General features: G+C 38.1%; 1 protein-coding gene across 5 annotated transcripts in view; it reads right to left on the reverse strand.

Annotated features, from left to right (window-relative positions):
• Cfap61 (cilia and flagella associated protein 61) overlaps nucleotides 1-15,600 on the reverse strand; it is a 251,648-nt gene that overhangs the window by 199,865 nt on the left and 36,183 nt on the right. For all 5 annotated transcript variants that reach the window (XM_021723124.3, XM_005320425.4, XM_040275760.2 and 2 more), the window contains one exon: nucleotides 8,764-8,923. In XM_021723124.3, coding sequence (XP_021578799.2) covers nucleotides 8,764-8,923 — 160 coding nt within the window. The remainder of the gene's footprint in view (nucleotides 1-8,763; nucleotides 8,924-15,600) is intronic.

Raw genomic sequence — 15,600 nt, forward strand, 5'->3', positions numbered from 1 at the left:
GGTAAAATCAGATGAGTTATAGTCTAATCGGTGGATTAATCTATTGACATTGATTAATTTATTCATGTTAATGCCCTGATTTTGGTGGAGGTTGTAAAGGATTATGTCCCCCTGTGTAGGAAATATACACTGAAGTATTCAAAGGTGACCTATATCATATTGCTAGCTTACTTACTCTCAAAAAAAAAAAGTACATTCATCTTGTTTGCAAATTTAAGGCTGTTTCCATTTAACTAAACAATATATAATTAAATTAAATTAGCATTCCATTTAATTAAGGGTCCATTCACTTTTTAAAATGTATAGAACTGGGCCCAGCATCTTAGAGAGACCCTGTCTCAAAATGAAAAATAGAAAGGACTAGAGTGTCACTCAGTGCTAGAGAAGCTCTGGATTCAATCCTCAGTATCAAGAAAATAAATAAATAAATAAATAAATAAATAAATAAATAAATAAGAGCACTACTTCCATCACTCACACACACACACACACACACACACACTGTGTGTGTGTGTGTGTGTGTGTGTGATTTGCTTATTTTTCTCTTTACTCCAAGCTATTTTGTATAGATTTAAATCAGCATTCAATAAAAAAAGTTTGGAGTCTTTTTCCACACAGAATTGGATATATATATTCTCTCTCTCACACACACAAATACACACCCATTTCTACAACTGTATGCTAATAATTTATTTCTTTTCTTTTTCTTTTTTTTTCTTTCTTTCTTTCTTTCTTTCTTTTTTTTTTTTTTTTTTTTTTGGTGCTGCGGATTGAAACCAGGGCCTCACAAATGTTAAACCACACTCTTCCATTGACTTATACTCAGAACCAGGCTAATAATTTTTAATCTTCATTATACTAAATGAGGCTTTTCAAGAAAAATCAAATTTACTGTCACTGATTCATAAAGACCTGAGTCTATTAATAACCTTGAGGGAAAATGGGAAAGTTGTCAAAAATGCTTCCATGTGCCTCTCCCACATTTTGTGTGAGCAAGCCCATGGGGCCTTGGAGGTCTGGAAACACCAAAAATTCAAGCAAAATGCAGTGGGGAGAAGGCTTATAACCCAGTAAAAAAATAACTCGCTTCATGTTGTACATCAGAATTAATAAATTTTCCTTTGTTTGTTGCTATGTGCAAAGACTGTGGTTTTTAGTAATTGCTTCCTTAGTTGCTTTGCTCAGATTAAATTTGGCCCATGATATTTTAAGAGTCATCAAAAACCCTTTGTAAACAGACAGAACTCACAGTGACCCCTGTGCAGTGGGTGCAGCCCACCAACAGCCAATTTAATCAAGGGGAAATTCAGAGTATTCGTGGCAAGCAATTGATTTTCAAGAGAAAAGTCAGCGGGATCAAACAGCCAGTTGGGATGAAAATCCCTTGAATCACCCCTATCACCGTGTTTTCTAGCAACCAACTCCTGCTTCCATATAGTGTAATAGCCAAATTACTATAATTATCCTACAACACAAGTGGCATATCAACATTATTTTAAACATGGATTTTTTTTTGCATAATCTTTCATTATTATCATTCAGCCTCCCATTTGGAAATGGAAAACAACAACAAACTGTGATCTACCCCCAAAAGAAAAAAGGTCACCAGAGAGAATAAATAAAAGGGTTATTTACATGTGAATATGCTGAGATGTGTTTTACAGTCAAATACACTCTTGAAATTCATTAAATGCCTTCTCCCCTGCTTCATAAATATGGGCAAAAGAGACATCGCCTACTGAGAAAATAATCCCAGCACATAATGATCATAACGAATAAAAATAAAGCCACTTTTCTTTCAAAGACCTCCAGGCCCTATATCAAAATGCGTTTGTAGTTCCACCATTGTGAAATGAATCTGACTGCTGGAGAGCAAGGCTGAGTCATATCACAGGTTGCTCCCGGGGCTGAAGAGGAGAATAGGAATGTGGATCAGAGAGGCTTCCTCTCTGCAAAATAATAGGTTCTTAAGTGGTTGCCATCATTTGTTGCTGCTGTTGTTTTTGAAGATACTGGAAAGGGTTTGGAAACCAGCATTGGAATGAAGAAGGAAAATCGGCAACAGGTTTTGCTAAATAACCCTTAGGCTCACTCAGGGGGCTTTTAGGGCTGTGTCCCTAGCAGCAAGCTCTGGGTTTCAGGTCTGGCTCATATTCTTCCTGGGATAATACAAGCTCAAGGGCTCAGCCCTATAGAACCTCTAGACAGATTGTCAACCTTGAAGATAACCAATTCAGCCTCAGCATAGGACTGGTATTATTTATTAAGTTATTATTTATCAACATCTCTAGCAAAGCACTAAATTCAAATGGTTAATTCTAGAAAACTGAAGTTGGCTAAGAGTAGCTAAAACTTTGGAAGAAGGCAATCTGGTTACCTTCAGATGCTAAAGACACTGAGTGGCTTAAAAATAAAACACAAATTGTGAATTGGAACAAATGTAAGTTGATTCATTAGGCTTTGCATCATTAAGTATATCCGACGTTGCTGCCACTATCCACATTATTATCATAGCTTTGCAGCTAGAAGGCACAGAAGATCCATACTGCCAAACCATAAGGAAAAAAAGGCAGAGGTAGGAGGGAGAACTGAGATGCTAAAACCCAAATCATAGTGGGGGATAAAATGGCATATTGGGTGCCAATAACATGGTGTGCCCTCTAAGTGAGAGATGGGAAAGGGCCCTAGAACTTGTCCTGTCCCCTGGGAAGTGAGGTAGCTAGGGGACAGCAGGCTGAGTAGAGCTCCTTTCCGAGGGACATCTGAAACCCACACCAGAGCAGAGAAACCCATTCAGTGAGAAATGGAGTGGTGGGGGAAGGGAGTCATTCCAAGGATAGAGGGCTACGTGACTGCAGCTTGTATCCAGCCAGGGGAAGAAAGTCGGTTTATGAAAGAACATAAATATTACTGAAATGGCCCCCACCCTGAACATATAGCACTCAGGAACCAGGGAAGGGGGGGAGATACTATGGAGCTGCTTCTTCAACTGTGTTCTGTCTCCTCCCACCCGACCATCCCAGAACTCTATATGTTGAAGTCTGAACCCCTGGTACTTCAGAACAGGAAGACTATTTGGAGGTAGGATCTTTAAAGAGATAATTAAGTTAAAATGAGTTCACTGAAGTGAGCCTTAATCCAATATTACTAGAGTTCTCTTAAGAAGAAAAAATCTGGACACAGGTGGGTACAGAGAGAAGCCTGTGTGAAGACAGGGGCAAATTGGCCAATGGCAACCCTAGGAAAGAGGCTTCAGAAGAAAACAATCCTGCTGAAACACAGTGATCTCAGACTTGCGACCTCAGAATTATGAGAAAATAAATTTCTGTTTTTTAAACCATCCCGTCCATTGTACTTTGTTATGGCAGTCATATAAAATTAATATAAAGTCCTAGTGGTTCACTAGTTAAATGACTAGAGAACATGACTAGTATTCAAAAAATGTCCTGAGATATGTAATGCAAATACATTGGCCGGGATATTGCCATGCTCCACAATGGGTGTTTTTTCATTCATATTTGGATTCTGTGTTAAGAGAAAAATAAAGTAAAATAGAAGGGGACTGGGAATAAAAAATGGAACTTAGGATGAGAGGATTAAAGACCTGGGAGTATTTAATACACAATAAATAAGAATTTAGTCATTGTTTTTTAGCTCTGGCACATTGAGAGTGATTCCAGATGTTTCCCAGTGAACAGAAGAGGGACAAACTATGGTAAGAAGCAAATGTAAGTTCAATGAAAAGAAATTAGATAACACATAAAGAAATATTTCCTGACAGTAAGAGGTGATTTTTAAAATAATATTAAAGGTGACATTGCTGTTTTAACATGGGGATATTATGAAAATTATTATTTTGAAGAGCCTTTTAATGTATAATAAGCAACACCTCCTAGATAGCTTGGTTACAAGGGGTTACTCTAATTATCCTTTTGAAAGCCCACAATTCTGTTATATAAAATTAAATTTCTCCCTGCCAAAGAGCACTTCAAATTCTACAGAGATTTTGTAAGGTGGGCCCCGGGTGTGTAATGAGATTTACAAGTCTGAACCTTGCAGGGGTCTTTTAAAAGAGATTTGTGCTGCCCAGAACACACAGGCCTACATGAGGAACAAAAGTTTTGTTTTGTTTGCTTGTTTTTATTTTTTTATTAACTATTAAACATGGTGATGCCAATACAGCTGTGGAAACACAGGCTGTGTCCTATTTTGCTGTATGCATCATCAAGAAAATTGCCAGCTCAATTCTGATTCCAAAATCATTATTGTGATGATGTAGGTAACAAAAGACACAGCTTGATTTGCAAATGCCACACAGGGCCAGTGGTGTGGCCAATTGGAAAAAAAAAAAAAAAACAACCATCATTTGGGGCCCTTTTATTGTTACCAAAGGAGAATATTCATTAACTGCATATGGAACATCTTGATGTGGTTCCATACTATTTGCAAAGACTCTTATTTTAAAAGGGGTTCTTATTATATTAACATTTAAATAATTAGTACAAAACATTTAAGGGGTTCTCTTAGTACAATCTCCTACACAAGCAGAAAGCCTTTTTTTTCCTAATATGTATTACTGTTTGTGAATTTTTCCAACATTCCAGGAACCAGTTACTTCTCAACTAAGTTCTCCAATAATTAAAAAATAAACTTTTACAAGTTTTTCCCTATATTGGGAAAAAAATCTGCATCCTTGGAACTTGTTCTCATTGGTCCCAGTGAAGTCCCAAAATTTACAAATGCGAAGATATGCAAAATGGGGAGCATTTTAACTCAGGTAAAATGCAAACTAAATGTGCATAGTTAAACTTTTTAGATTCAATGGAAACATAAGGCTGAAATGATGAAGAACAGTAGGCTAATCATAATGTACGTAAAGAACTAGAAAAGGAAAGCTGCCATGTTAGCTAAAGAATGTTCAGTCTTGACATCTTTCTGCTTGGAAGGGTTGAGGTTGGTGTGCAATTGCAAGTTCTCACAGCTGGTGGACCCTAACTCCACTCCATTGTGGTTAATATACATAAATGATTTCATAGCTGGTAGGAAAAGACCTGACCAGTAGTATTGCTTATCTGGGTTCTCTTCAAAATAGACCTTGATCCCAAAATTCAAGTACAACCATTTATTTGGGAGTATTCGGAGGAAGCTTCCATGAGGGAATAAGGATTCGACTTAGGAAGCAAAGTCTGCTCCTGGAGTGTTAATTTCCTGGCACTTCCCACTGGTAATTTCTACCATAGGTCAAAGTGACCTTCCATAGTTCTGGAAAAGTTCACACATACAGAGGCGAAGATTCCAGCAGAAGGAAGTTGTGCACATGCATGTGTACATACACACTAAAATCTGAAGGATATGTTTGGGTCCACTGATAACTCATTAAAGTAACTATTCATTAAATAACTCACTGACCTGGAAAAAAACTGATCATGTATCTAGTGAAGCAGACCTGTTCACTGGCATTTTCTGATATAGTCATCCAAGATAAAAACTCACCTTGGGCTGGGGATGTACTCAGGGGTAGAATGCCTGCTTACTTAATCATACTTAAATAAAAGAGGATAGTAAGACACCATGCCCTGGAAAGCACCTTTCCATTCCCCTAAACCTAGCCAAGTTAAGGGAACAATGAGAGCAAGTTTAGGCTACATACTCTCTATCAGATACATACTATCTTGAAGGACAATGGCTTTCTCTCATGTATGCTGGAAATTAAGTCAATGTTATCTGTAAAAATCTACTATCTTACATGTTTGCCAGGACAGCTGTTCTTTGGGATGTTGGTCATATAAGGAGCAAAATAAGTTAGTGCTGGTGACACCATTGTTTTTGCAGCTTAACTTATAAAACCCCTCCCCCTGTGGTAACTGGTGTGGATCAGAGAACCAGGGAGAAGTAAATGTTGTCCAGATTATGCCTCTAGTGCACTTCATGCAGCAAAGATGCACCTGTCCAGCCTGTCACCACTGGACTTTCTGGTAAAGCAACTGTCCAGCATGTTGCCACTAGAACTTCCCCCTGAGCATTTCTCAATCAACTCTGTCTCATATTCCATGTCTCCTGGCAACCTATTCTACTGCTTTAGCACAAGCTGAGCAGTAGATGGTACCAATGTATGAGGCAGAGGGTTCTATCCCAAGCAACAAAAAATAAAAACATAAAAAGTCACCTTACCAAGACTGTCACCCTGAACAGAAGCAGAGAGAGACTGGATCTGAGTTCTGGGTCAGCCTATAAAGAGCTTTAAAACCTTGGATGAGCTTGGACCAGAGGTGAAATGAACAGAACTTCACCTGTCCTAGCTCTTCTGCAGCAAGTTTTGAGGATAAAATGAGAAAATATACATATGAAAAACCTTTGAAATGGAAAAAGTACTAAACAAGATACAAGATACAAGGCACAACAATGTGTGTTCATTTGAAACAAGAATTTTGGTTCATATTTTAGGGAAATTATGTTTCCTTTAACTTGGGACTTTCATCAGAAAAAAAAATGTCACAGTAGATCACAGTACATTTAGAATTTTCTCTGGAGCCTCATTCTTTGTTGTTGTTGATATGAAGATGGCAGCAAAATGTGTTGATGACTCTTTTCTTAGATATAATGAGCTGTTGATGATTTGTAAATCCATCCCTGAGTTATTTGGAGTCTACAATAGTAGTTCCCTGGTGAAAATTTCATGAAGAATCATCTTTGTATCTGTGAACATAAAGCTGATTTTCAAAAATAAACAAGGTCCAGAAGATAACAAGAAAAGTTTTCCTATTTCTTTCACTTACCAAGCTGTCCTAGAGCATCTGATTTTAAGCAAAAATCCTGAGGGAAGTAAAGAGAAGTAAGACTTGGGGGCTTTTGTTAGACAAAGACATATGTATGATTTTAAGTCAAGGATTCTGTTTAAATTTGAGTCCTCCCTCATTAAGTTTCTAAGACAGGAATTTTCCATTGATTCTATGTAGGGAATAGCAGTAGCATCAGAGCCACTTGGGAGGAACTTGATGGGAGAGATTATATCTTTTCAGCTTGTCTGTAATAACAGCAGCCTGGAGAAGACAACTTAAAAATTTGTAGGACTTACTGTGGACTTGGCACGGAGCTAAGCATATCACAAAACTTCTAATATTTAACCCCCCCAATACTTATTTGGGTTAGATACTATTTTTATCTCCATTTTATATAGAGAACATTGAGCCATAACAAGGCTCCTATTTGGTTTCGCATTGGATAGTGGCAAATTAGAGTTTAGGACTGTCTCATTGAGAAAAGCTCCTTCAGACCACTCCTATGATGTCTCTTGGCTGAGAAGCCTGGGCAAGCTGGCCTTCACTATAAAACAGTAATGACCTCAAATCTTTTTTTATGAAGGCTGTTGTCATCAGTACAACAAGCAAGCACTTCTCCACCCATGGCCTCACAAGTTCTCTGTGATGAGTGTGTAGAGCATGCACACTCATGCACTTGGTTTTCCCATCCAGGGGATATGACCAGCCAAATCATCACCTTCTTATGTCTAGATTTCCAAGTCTTATGCCACCAACCAAAGTATTCCTTTTCCTGTATTTGAGCAATCTTGGTATATTCTTTCACACAGGAGAAAGCAGAGCAATTCAAAACACCCTGATTCTGTCCTGGAGAGATTCAAATAGGTGAAAGGCCAATCACAAAGAGTTAACTCTGCTAACAATGAGGATCAACATTTACTGAGCACTGAATTTATTTGAGAAGCACTTTACATGGCTTATCTGGGTGAAACTTCAAGGCTTCCCTGCGTGGGAAACATTACTATTATCTCTACTTTGCAAATGAAGAAACCCAGGTTTAGAGAAGTGAATTAACATACCCAAAGTCACTTGCCTGCCTGCATGTGTCTGCCATAAGAACACACTTCAGTGCAAAGATACCCGTGAGCCCTTGTTAAATTAAAACACAGATGTTTGAGATTACCTCAAAACTTGGTGAAAATCTTGACACAGACAATATTTCAAAGTTGATTTTATTATTTCATGTAACTAGAAACAAGTTAAGCAAGTTAAAAATGACTACTTGCAGTAGACCTATTCTAGGTAAGATTTTGTCAAAGACATGAACACAGAAGCATTAATTGCTGGGATTAATATTTTTAAAATCTTTTGAGTTCCTTTTATTTATTTTTAGTTTTAGTTTTTGGTAATGCTGAGAATAAAACCCAAGGCTTTGAACATGCCAGGAAAGTACGCTACCACTGAACAATATACCCAGTTTCTTGAGTTTTTAATTTGAAAAAATATTTTTTTCTATTTTAGCTAAGCACGTGTGCCAATGTGCACATGTGTGTAAAATCCTGAAATGTCAGCAATTATTTTACCAAAATTTATTTTTAACAGTGAACATTCTGAATTTGGGAGCTCTTAGCTGTAAGGCCAACATATCTAAATATACCAATGCACTTTTGACCTTCTCTGCCCATAGATATTTGTATAAGGATGTGATTAACCACAGAAACTACTCCTAAAGGGGAGTGGAGAAGGAAAAGCAAAGTGCCCTCTATAGTTTTATCACTTAGCAAAGAACACAGATAGGGGGTCTGGGGTTGTAGCTCAGTGGTAGAGCACTTACCTAGGATGTGTGAGGCACTGGATTCAATCCTTAGCATCACATAAAAACAAATAAATAAAATAAAGATATTGTATCCATCTACAACTAAAAAATAATTAAAAGAAAAAGAACACAAATATGTCCAAGGCATGGATTTTATTTCTTGAGATGCCCCTGAGATAGCCACGATACCTTGATCTTCTTGAACATCTATTTCTTGTGGTGTTTCCAGGATGTCATCAGGATGAGGGACACAGAGTCCGTGGAAAGGCCCCAAGTCGAAGCACTGGTGCAGCAGGGGCAAGTTCACTCTCGAGCACACACTCATGAACCCGACAGCTACACCTTCCACCTGGAACATCCAAAACACCTGGTTACTCCATCAGACCTCAAGTGATTATCACCATGAAACTTCCATGAGCCCTGGGCACGTGGTCTGATGATGACTTCACAGGCACTTTGAGTTGCTTAAGAAAGAAAGGAGTATCTTCCTTAAGTAGCTCTGGTGTCCAGCACAATGTAAAGTACATATAACATGTTCAAAGAAATGTCCAACAAGAGACCACTACAGACAATCCTAGAGGTGGACAAGTAACTTAGGGAAGTTGCCAGAGAGTTCTGGAGAGGGAACTATTGGAACTTACTTTCTTAGTCAATCTCCCTGCCTGCCCCATATCCTCTGCCATCTGGTGTCTTTATCATTTTATCCTCCTACAAATCCTATGTCTCCTATGCACTTTCCTCCCTTCATGGTAAGATGAATCATTGTTCCAGTGCCCAAATGATTGGTCCTCAATTCAGAGAACACTCATGATTATTAGCTCCTTATCATGTAGGAACTCTTCAATTTCTCTTGAATTTGTTTATTTGTTGATTGGATGGTCTGACGGGAGGAAAGTTGAGGAAAGGTTTGGTGGGAAATAGTTGTGTGAACCTGAGTAAGGCCAGGCGGGTTCACTAGATGGCTCTGATCTCCAAATATATCACTGCTCAGCATCCTAACAGACATAGGGTTTTGATCTTCTTGCAGTGGTCCTATGACTCTGGATCCTTGACGAGAGATGCATAGGTAGGAAATTGAGTAACTAACTGATCTTGACCCATTATTGGTACCAAAAAATTACGAATTAACAAACTATTTTAATTCTATCATATTCCATATTGAGAAATGATTGTGACTGGAATTCCTTATTATGGGCTGGGGTTGTGGCTCAGCAGTAGAGCGCTCGCTTAGCATGCGCAAGGCCCTGGGTTCGATCCTCAGCACCACATAAAAATAAATAAAATAAAGGTATTATGTCCAACTACAACTAAAATTAAATATTTTTTAAAAGAAGAAGTTCCTTATTATGTCCCTTTACTAATTCTGTATTTCATTCCTCTCTGTATTTAAAATTTAAGGAGAGAGAGAATGTATAGTCCTTTAAATTTCACACAAATAATTCCTATGGATTAGTAAGTGGGTTTTAAGCAAATTCCCAGTTGAACGCTTAGACTCTGACTGCTCTTATTAGAAACCTGAACTTACTAGATCCTATCCCTCAAGTATTCAGACTTAATTTTTGGAGATATTCCATTCAGAAAGTGGAGCTCAATAACCACAGCATTCCCTATTCCCAGAAATGCTGTGTTTATTCATAAGTGCCCAGCCAGAGAAAATGGTCAATGCTTTAACATCCTAAAACAGAGAATCAATTAATCATAACGTTTAATCTTTTAGATGACACAGAAAAAAAATTAACCTATTTGTTTCCCAATCTATCTTTAATTAAAAAACATATGTATTCAAGGGTTTTTTAAAAAATAAATGTGAGATGCTCTTTGTTTTCTCCTCAATCATGAAATTCCAGAAGAATTTTTTTAAAAATCAATTTTTCCATGTATATTCTTTTCTTTACAGGATCCCCCAAATGCTACTTGCTGTAAAAGACTGGATTTACACAGCTGTTTTACAAAGCCATTGACACTTTAATAAAAGTCCAAAATAAACATTTTAATTTTTTTCCCAAATAACAAGTGATTGTTTGTCTTGTTTGCACTCGTGAACAAAGGCTGCGTAGCTGCAGTTGTCTGGCTTCTCTGTAATTTTAGGCCCAAGACTCAGCAGACGCTGATTAACCAATCCATCTACCATATGTGCAGAAAGAGGCGGCCAGCCTCACTCCCGGCAGGGAAAATTGGCATCCATCTTGGTTCACATGGAGATGTCCTTCTAATCTACAGCCGCATTGGCGCAACGGAACTTCGATGGCCTGAAATACCTTTTGCTGGCTTCACGGCGAGCTGCATGTGCATGATAAGAATGTATTATTTATAAGACCGCTGTTAGTAATGAGCTATTACACTAATGGCTCATTGTGTTTGGAATTTGATTTCAAATGGCATGGATCACACATTCTGATGAAAATGAGAAAAACATGTTTTGCCATTAGGAACAAAGATTTAGCGTTTCTCCAATTCTACAACCTGTTATATTCGCATCATTCATCCAGGGTTGTAACAATTTACAAAAAGTTCACAATTAAGAGACAGCAACAGAGCAAGGACATTTCCTGGAAGTTTCTGTTCCTTACTCTGGATCTCTTTCAGATAACTCATTTGAAAAATACTATTCTTAAACATGAATTTGTGGGAGGATCCAAATGCATCTTTGTGTGTATTTGTGCTTTCCAGAAAAAAATAAATGGATTTATGAACTTTCTTACCACAAAAGTCTCTTCAATTACCTTATATTGGAGAACAAAATTGCAAGTTTTGTTGTTGTTCCTGTTTGTCCTGGGAGGATCTACGTGATACATGCGAAAGGTTTAGTATCCACCGGCCTTGTCTTCACAAACACATAGACACACATATACTTTGTCGTTTATACTTCATCCAAAAACGCCTGGTGGTCACCCATCCCTTTTGGGTGACAATATTCCACAATGAGGGTTTTGTCCTCATTGTGACCACTGCTGGCTTTGATCCCCTTCTCCTGATGCCAAGTGCATGGCTAACCTGGCAGGCTCTCTCCCGCCCGCAGGTCAGTGGTGCTTACTCGGACCACTGCTGCCCATGCCCTGGATGATGCCAAAGCAGACGCTCTGCCCATCTGTCTCTAGGAGCCGCCCTTGGCCTCCAACTGCCCTTCCTTGAAATCTCAGCTTGGAGTAAACACCAGATGTCAAGGTAAGCCAGGACAGAGTTGTGACAAGGAACTTGCAGTGAAGTCCTGACCCAAAACTCTTCCGAAGTAGCTACTGAGCCACAAAAAAGTCCTTGTAGCTAAAAACCCTTTAACTAGTCATTGGTTTTCCATTTAGCTCAGGCATAGCTCTTAGGCATTCAATATGCATGACTTGAAACTGCCATGGGCCAGTTTGGAAAGAGACAGACTTGATATACTTTGTTGTTATCTCTGGTCAATGGTGGTTGCCTAAAAACATGGTGTGCTGATGAATGCCTTATCAGCATTCAGGGGGAAAAAGAACAGATTTGTAGCACTTGCCAATTTTTGTGGTATGAATACTCTCCTCATGGCCAATTTTAGCTACTAGCATGATATAAGTGAACACAGAACTGAGAAGAAGCATGTCATTAAATATATATCCACTATACAAAGACCACAGACAAAAAATCTCAAGAGCGTAGACAGCAATAAAATAATTAGAATTGATGAATTGAAACTACTTAATGCTTTCTTTTAATATAATTTATTATGCTAGAAATTTAAATAAGTTTTTAATAATGTCTGTGTTTAACAAGCAGCTTGCAAATTTCCCAAAGATTTAAAAATCAGCTCTCTGGAGCCAGAGCAAGCTGGATGCAGAACATCACCACTCAAGGGTCTCTGAGGACTAGGGTCCCAGGAAGCCAGTGGGAGGGTTAGACCAGCACTCATCTTGAACACAAAAAGTCTTCAAGACACTGGATACGGCTCTGTTCAGACTGGAGATCACTTCCCAGGACCAGGTTCACAGGGCCTGCCTCTGCGTTTCTGTTTTATGATCAAGGTCCTTGGTCTCATCTCCTCTGATGCCCAAGGCAGCATGGCCCCTCGGAAGAGATCAGGCTGGGCTCCCTTGGCCTCTATAGAGACAACAAAAGATCTTCACAGGGTAGAGACCACCGCAGTTTTCAGTATGTGGCTTTGCTCTGATGTTTACACACACTGAAAGTGTGATGTATAACAAGAGAGAAAGAGCAAAGGGGAAGAGGTACATAAAGCTTCTGCAAAAAGCACTAACTCAAGTGATTGGGGGTAAAATTAGCAACTTAAAAATTTTCCAAAAATAAAAATCTGATTAAACTGGGTGGGTAGATTAAAAATCCCTACTAGGGTTTGCAGGAATCATTTCAAGTCTCTCTCTTTTCCCCCTAATTGTATATAAACATGATTTTCCAAAGTGGTACTGCTGGGCCCAAATTTTTTTTGACCTTTCCTTTTCTCAGTAGCCTGGAGCCAAAAGCTGAATAGGAATATATGAAAAAAAAATGCTTTAAAGGTTAAGGCAAAAATCCAAGTATGAAAGAATTTTTAAAAATTAAAAATTAAATTAAAATTAAAATCCTTTTGATGTAGGACCTCAGAAACTAATTCGGAGGGCCAGTTTTCACCTTCAGGAAGTTATGCTCATATCTATCTAAACATCTAATTCCCAGCTACATGGGAGATTGAGGCAGGAGGAGCATTGGAGCCCATGAGTTGGAGGCCAGCCTGGGCAGGCAAAATAGCAAAACCTTGTCTCAAAAGGAAGTCGAAGGTTGGGGTGGGGGTAAAGGTGGGGGGTGTGGAACCGAAAGAAAGAAACTTACTTAAAAAATTCTGACTGTGTCCCACACCAAAAGATTGATTTAATTGAAGTGGATAATCCTTTGGAAAGTATACAACTCAGTAATTTTTAGTATATTCATAACTGTTTGTAACCACTATTCAAGTCTAGAATATTTTCATCCACAATACCCACCATAAAAACAACAACAACAAAAACCAGTACTCATTATTGGTCACTTTCCATTCCCCTCTACCTTTAGCCACTAATTGCTTTTTGTTTCTATGGCCTGTCTATTCTGGGCTTTCATATAAATGCAATCATACAATATATGGTCCTTATGTCTATTTTTTCCCTTAGCATAATGATTTCAAGGTTCAAATACGTTGTAGCGAGTGTCAGTACTGCTTTCCATCTCCTAATAACATTCCATTGAATGGATGTACCACATTTGGTTTAGCCATTCATCAGTAGATGGACAGTTGGATTGCTTTTCCTTTTTGGATATTATAAATAATGCTGCTATGGACATTTGTGGATGAGTCTTTGGGTGAAAATGTGTTTTCAATTCTAGATGCAGGATCGTTGAGTGGAATGGGTAAGTATATATTTAACTTTGGAAGAAAATGACAGATTGTTTTCCAAAACGGCTGTGACATTTTATAATCCCACCAGCAATAGGACAAAGGTTCCCACTTCTCTACATCCTTTCCAACACTTGTTATTATCCTTTTTTAAAAAAAATTATAACTATCCTAGTAAAGATAAAGTAAGTAGTAGCTCACTGGGGTTTTAATTTACATTTTCCTATTGACACAGTAAGATGTTGAATGACATCTTTTCATATGCTTATTGCTAGTTTGTCTTTTTTATTTCTTTAGGAGAAATGTCTATTTGAGTCATTTGGCATATCTTGTTCATTGTTTTATTTTATTTGTCTCTTTTGGTGTAAGAATTCTTCATGTATTCTGGATCCAAAGTTTTTTAACATGGGGAAATCTAGAAACCTTCCAGGTGATTCTCCTGTGTGCCAAGTTTGAGAACCCCTGATGCAGGAGGAAGCCACAGACTGCTCATGTCATACATATTAGAGAACTTCTGATTTCAAGTTTCAAGAAAAGTAATATTCTTTTTTGGGCATCATGGTGCAGGCCTGTGATACCACTGACTTGGGAGGCTTGAGACAGGTGGATCACAAGTTTGAGGCCAGTCTCAGCAATTTAGGGAGGCCCGAAGCAGGCTAGTAAGACCCTATCTCAAACAAACAAACAAACAAACAAAAGGGCCGGGGATGTAGTTTAGTGGTTAAGTACTCCTGGGTTCAATTCCCAATACTAAAAAAAAAAAAAAAAAAAAAAAAAGAAAAATGATAGTATTTAAATAGTTCTTAACAGTCTTAGTAAATGAAATGAGTGTATGGAGAATGATGAATCTCTTTTAAATATCATCCTAGAAATAAAACTGCTATACTCTCATCTTTTAACTGGTACAAAGTCTCTCTTTTTGAAATGAAAGCCAAACATCCATTTGAAAACAAAAACATAATATGTGGTCATCTATCTGAACCTTGGGATTTTATGAATGAACAGAACGTGTGAGCAAACAAAGGGCTCTATTCCTGTTTGTTAATTATTGTGTGCAAAAGACAAGCACAAAAATTCATTCAAAGTAAGATTATCTTATTGAAAAAAAAAGTTTCAGTCCAACTTATATAAAACTTTTTTAAAAATATTTATTTTTTTAGTTGTAGTTTGACACAATACCTTTATGTTATTTATTTATTTTTATGTGGTGCTGAGGATTGAACTCAAGCGCTCCACCACTGAGCCACAACCCCAGCCCCCAACTTATATAAAACTTTTTGAAAGGGCTTTCCAAAGAATGACCTCTATATTTCCCATAGATGCAAGGAGAACATCTTAGCTCACCTGTGAATTGCTTTCTTTTTTTCCCAGTTGACCCTAAAATTATCAACAAAAGGTTGACCTTGTGAGGTCCCGCACACAAGTCAATGGCAAACCATTCACAGGAGACTTCATTCCTTCTAACAGAGTTCTCATATGTGGTCCCTGGAGTGTCAGCATCAGTCTGGAACTTGTGAGAAATACAGCTTCTCAAACCTTCCTTTGCCAGAGCTAATGAGTCAGAAATGCTGTTGTGGAGCCCAGTCATCTTTGGGCTCATTAGCCCAAGAAAGAATTTCTAGGCAGACTCAACTTTGAGTACCACTGCTCTCATATACTTCATGTGACCCATGGCATGAGAAGAAGATCCACTC

Source organism: Ictidomys tridecemlineatus, chromosome 5 (assembly GCF_052094955.1).
Source record: "Ictidomys tridecemlineatus isolate mIctTri1 chromosome 5, mIctTri1.hap1, whole genome shotgun sequence".
In the NCBI taxonomy this organism is placed as follows: domain Eukaryota; kingdom Metazoa; phylum Chordata; class Mammalia; order Rodentia; family Sciuridae; genus Ictidomys; species Ictidomys tridecemlineatus.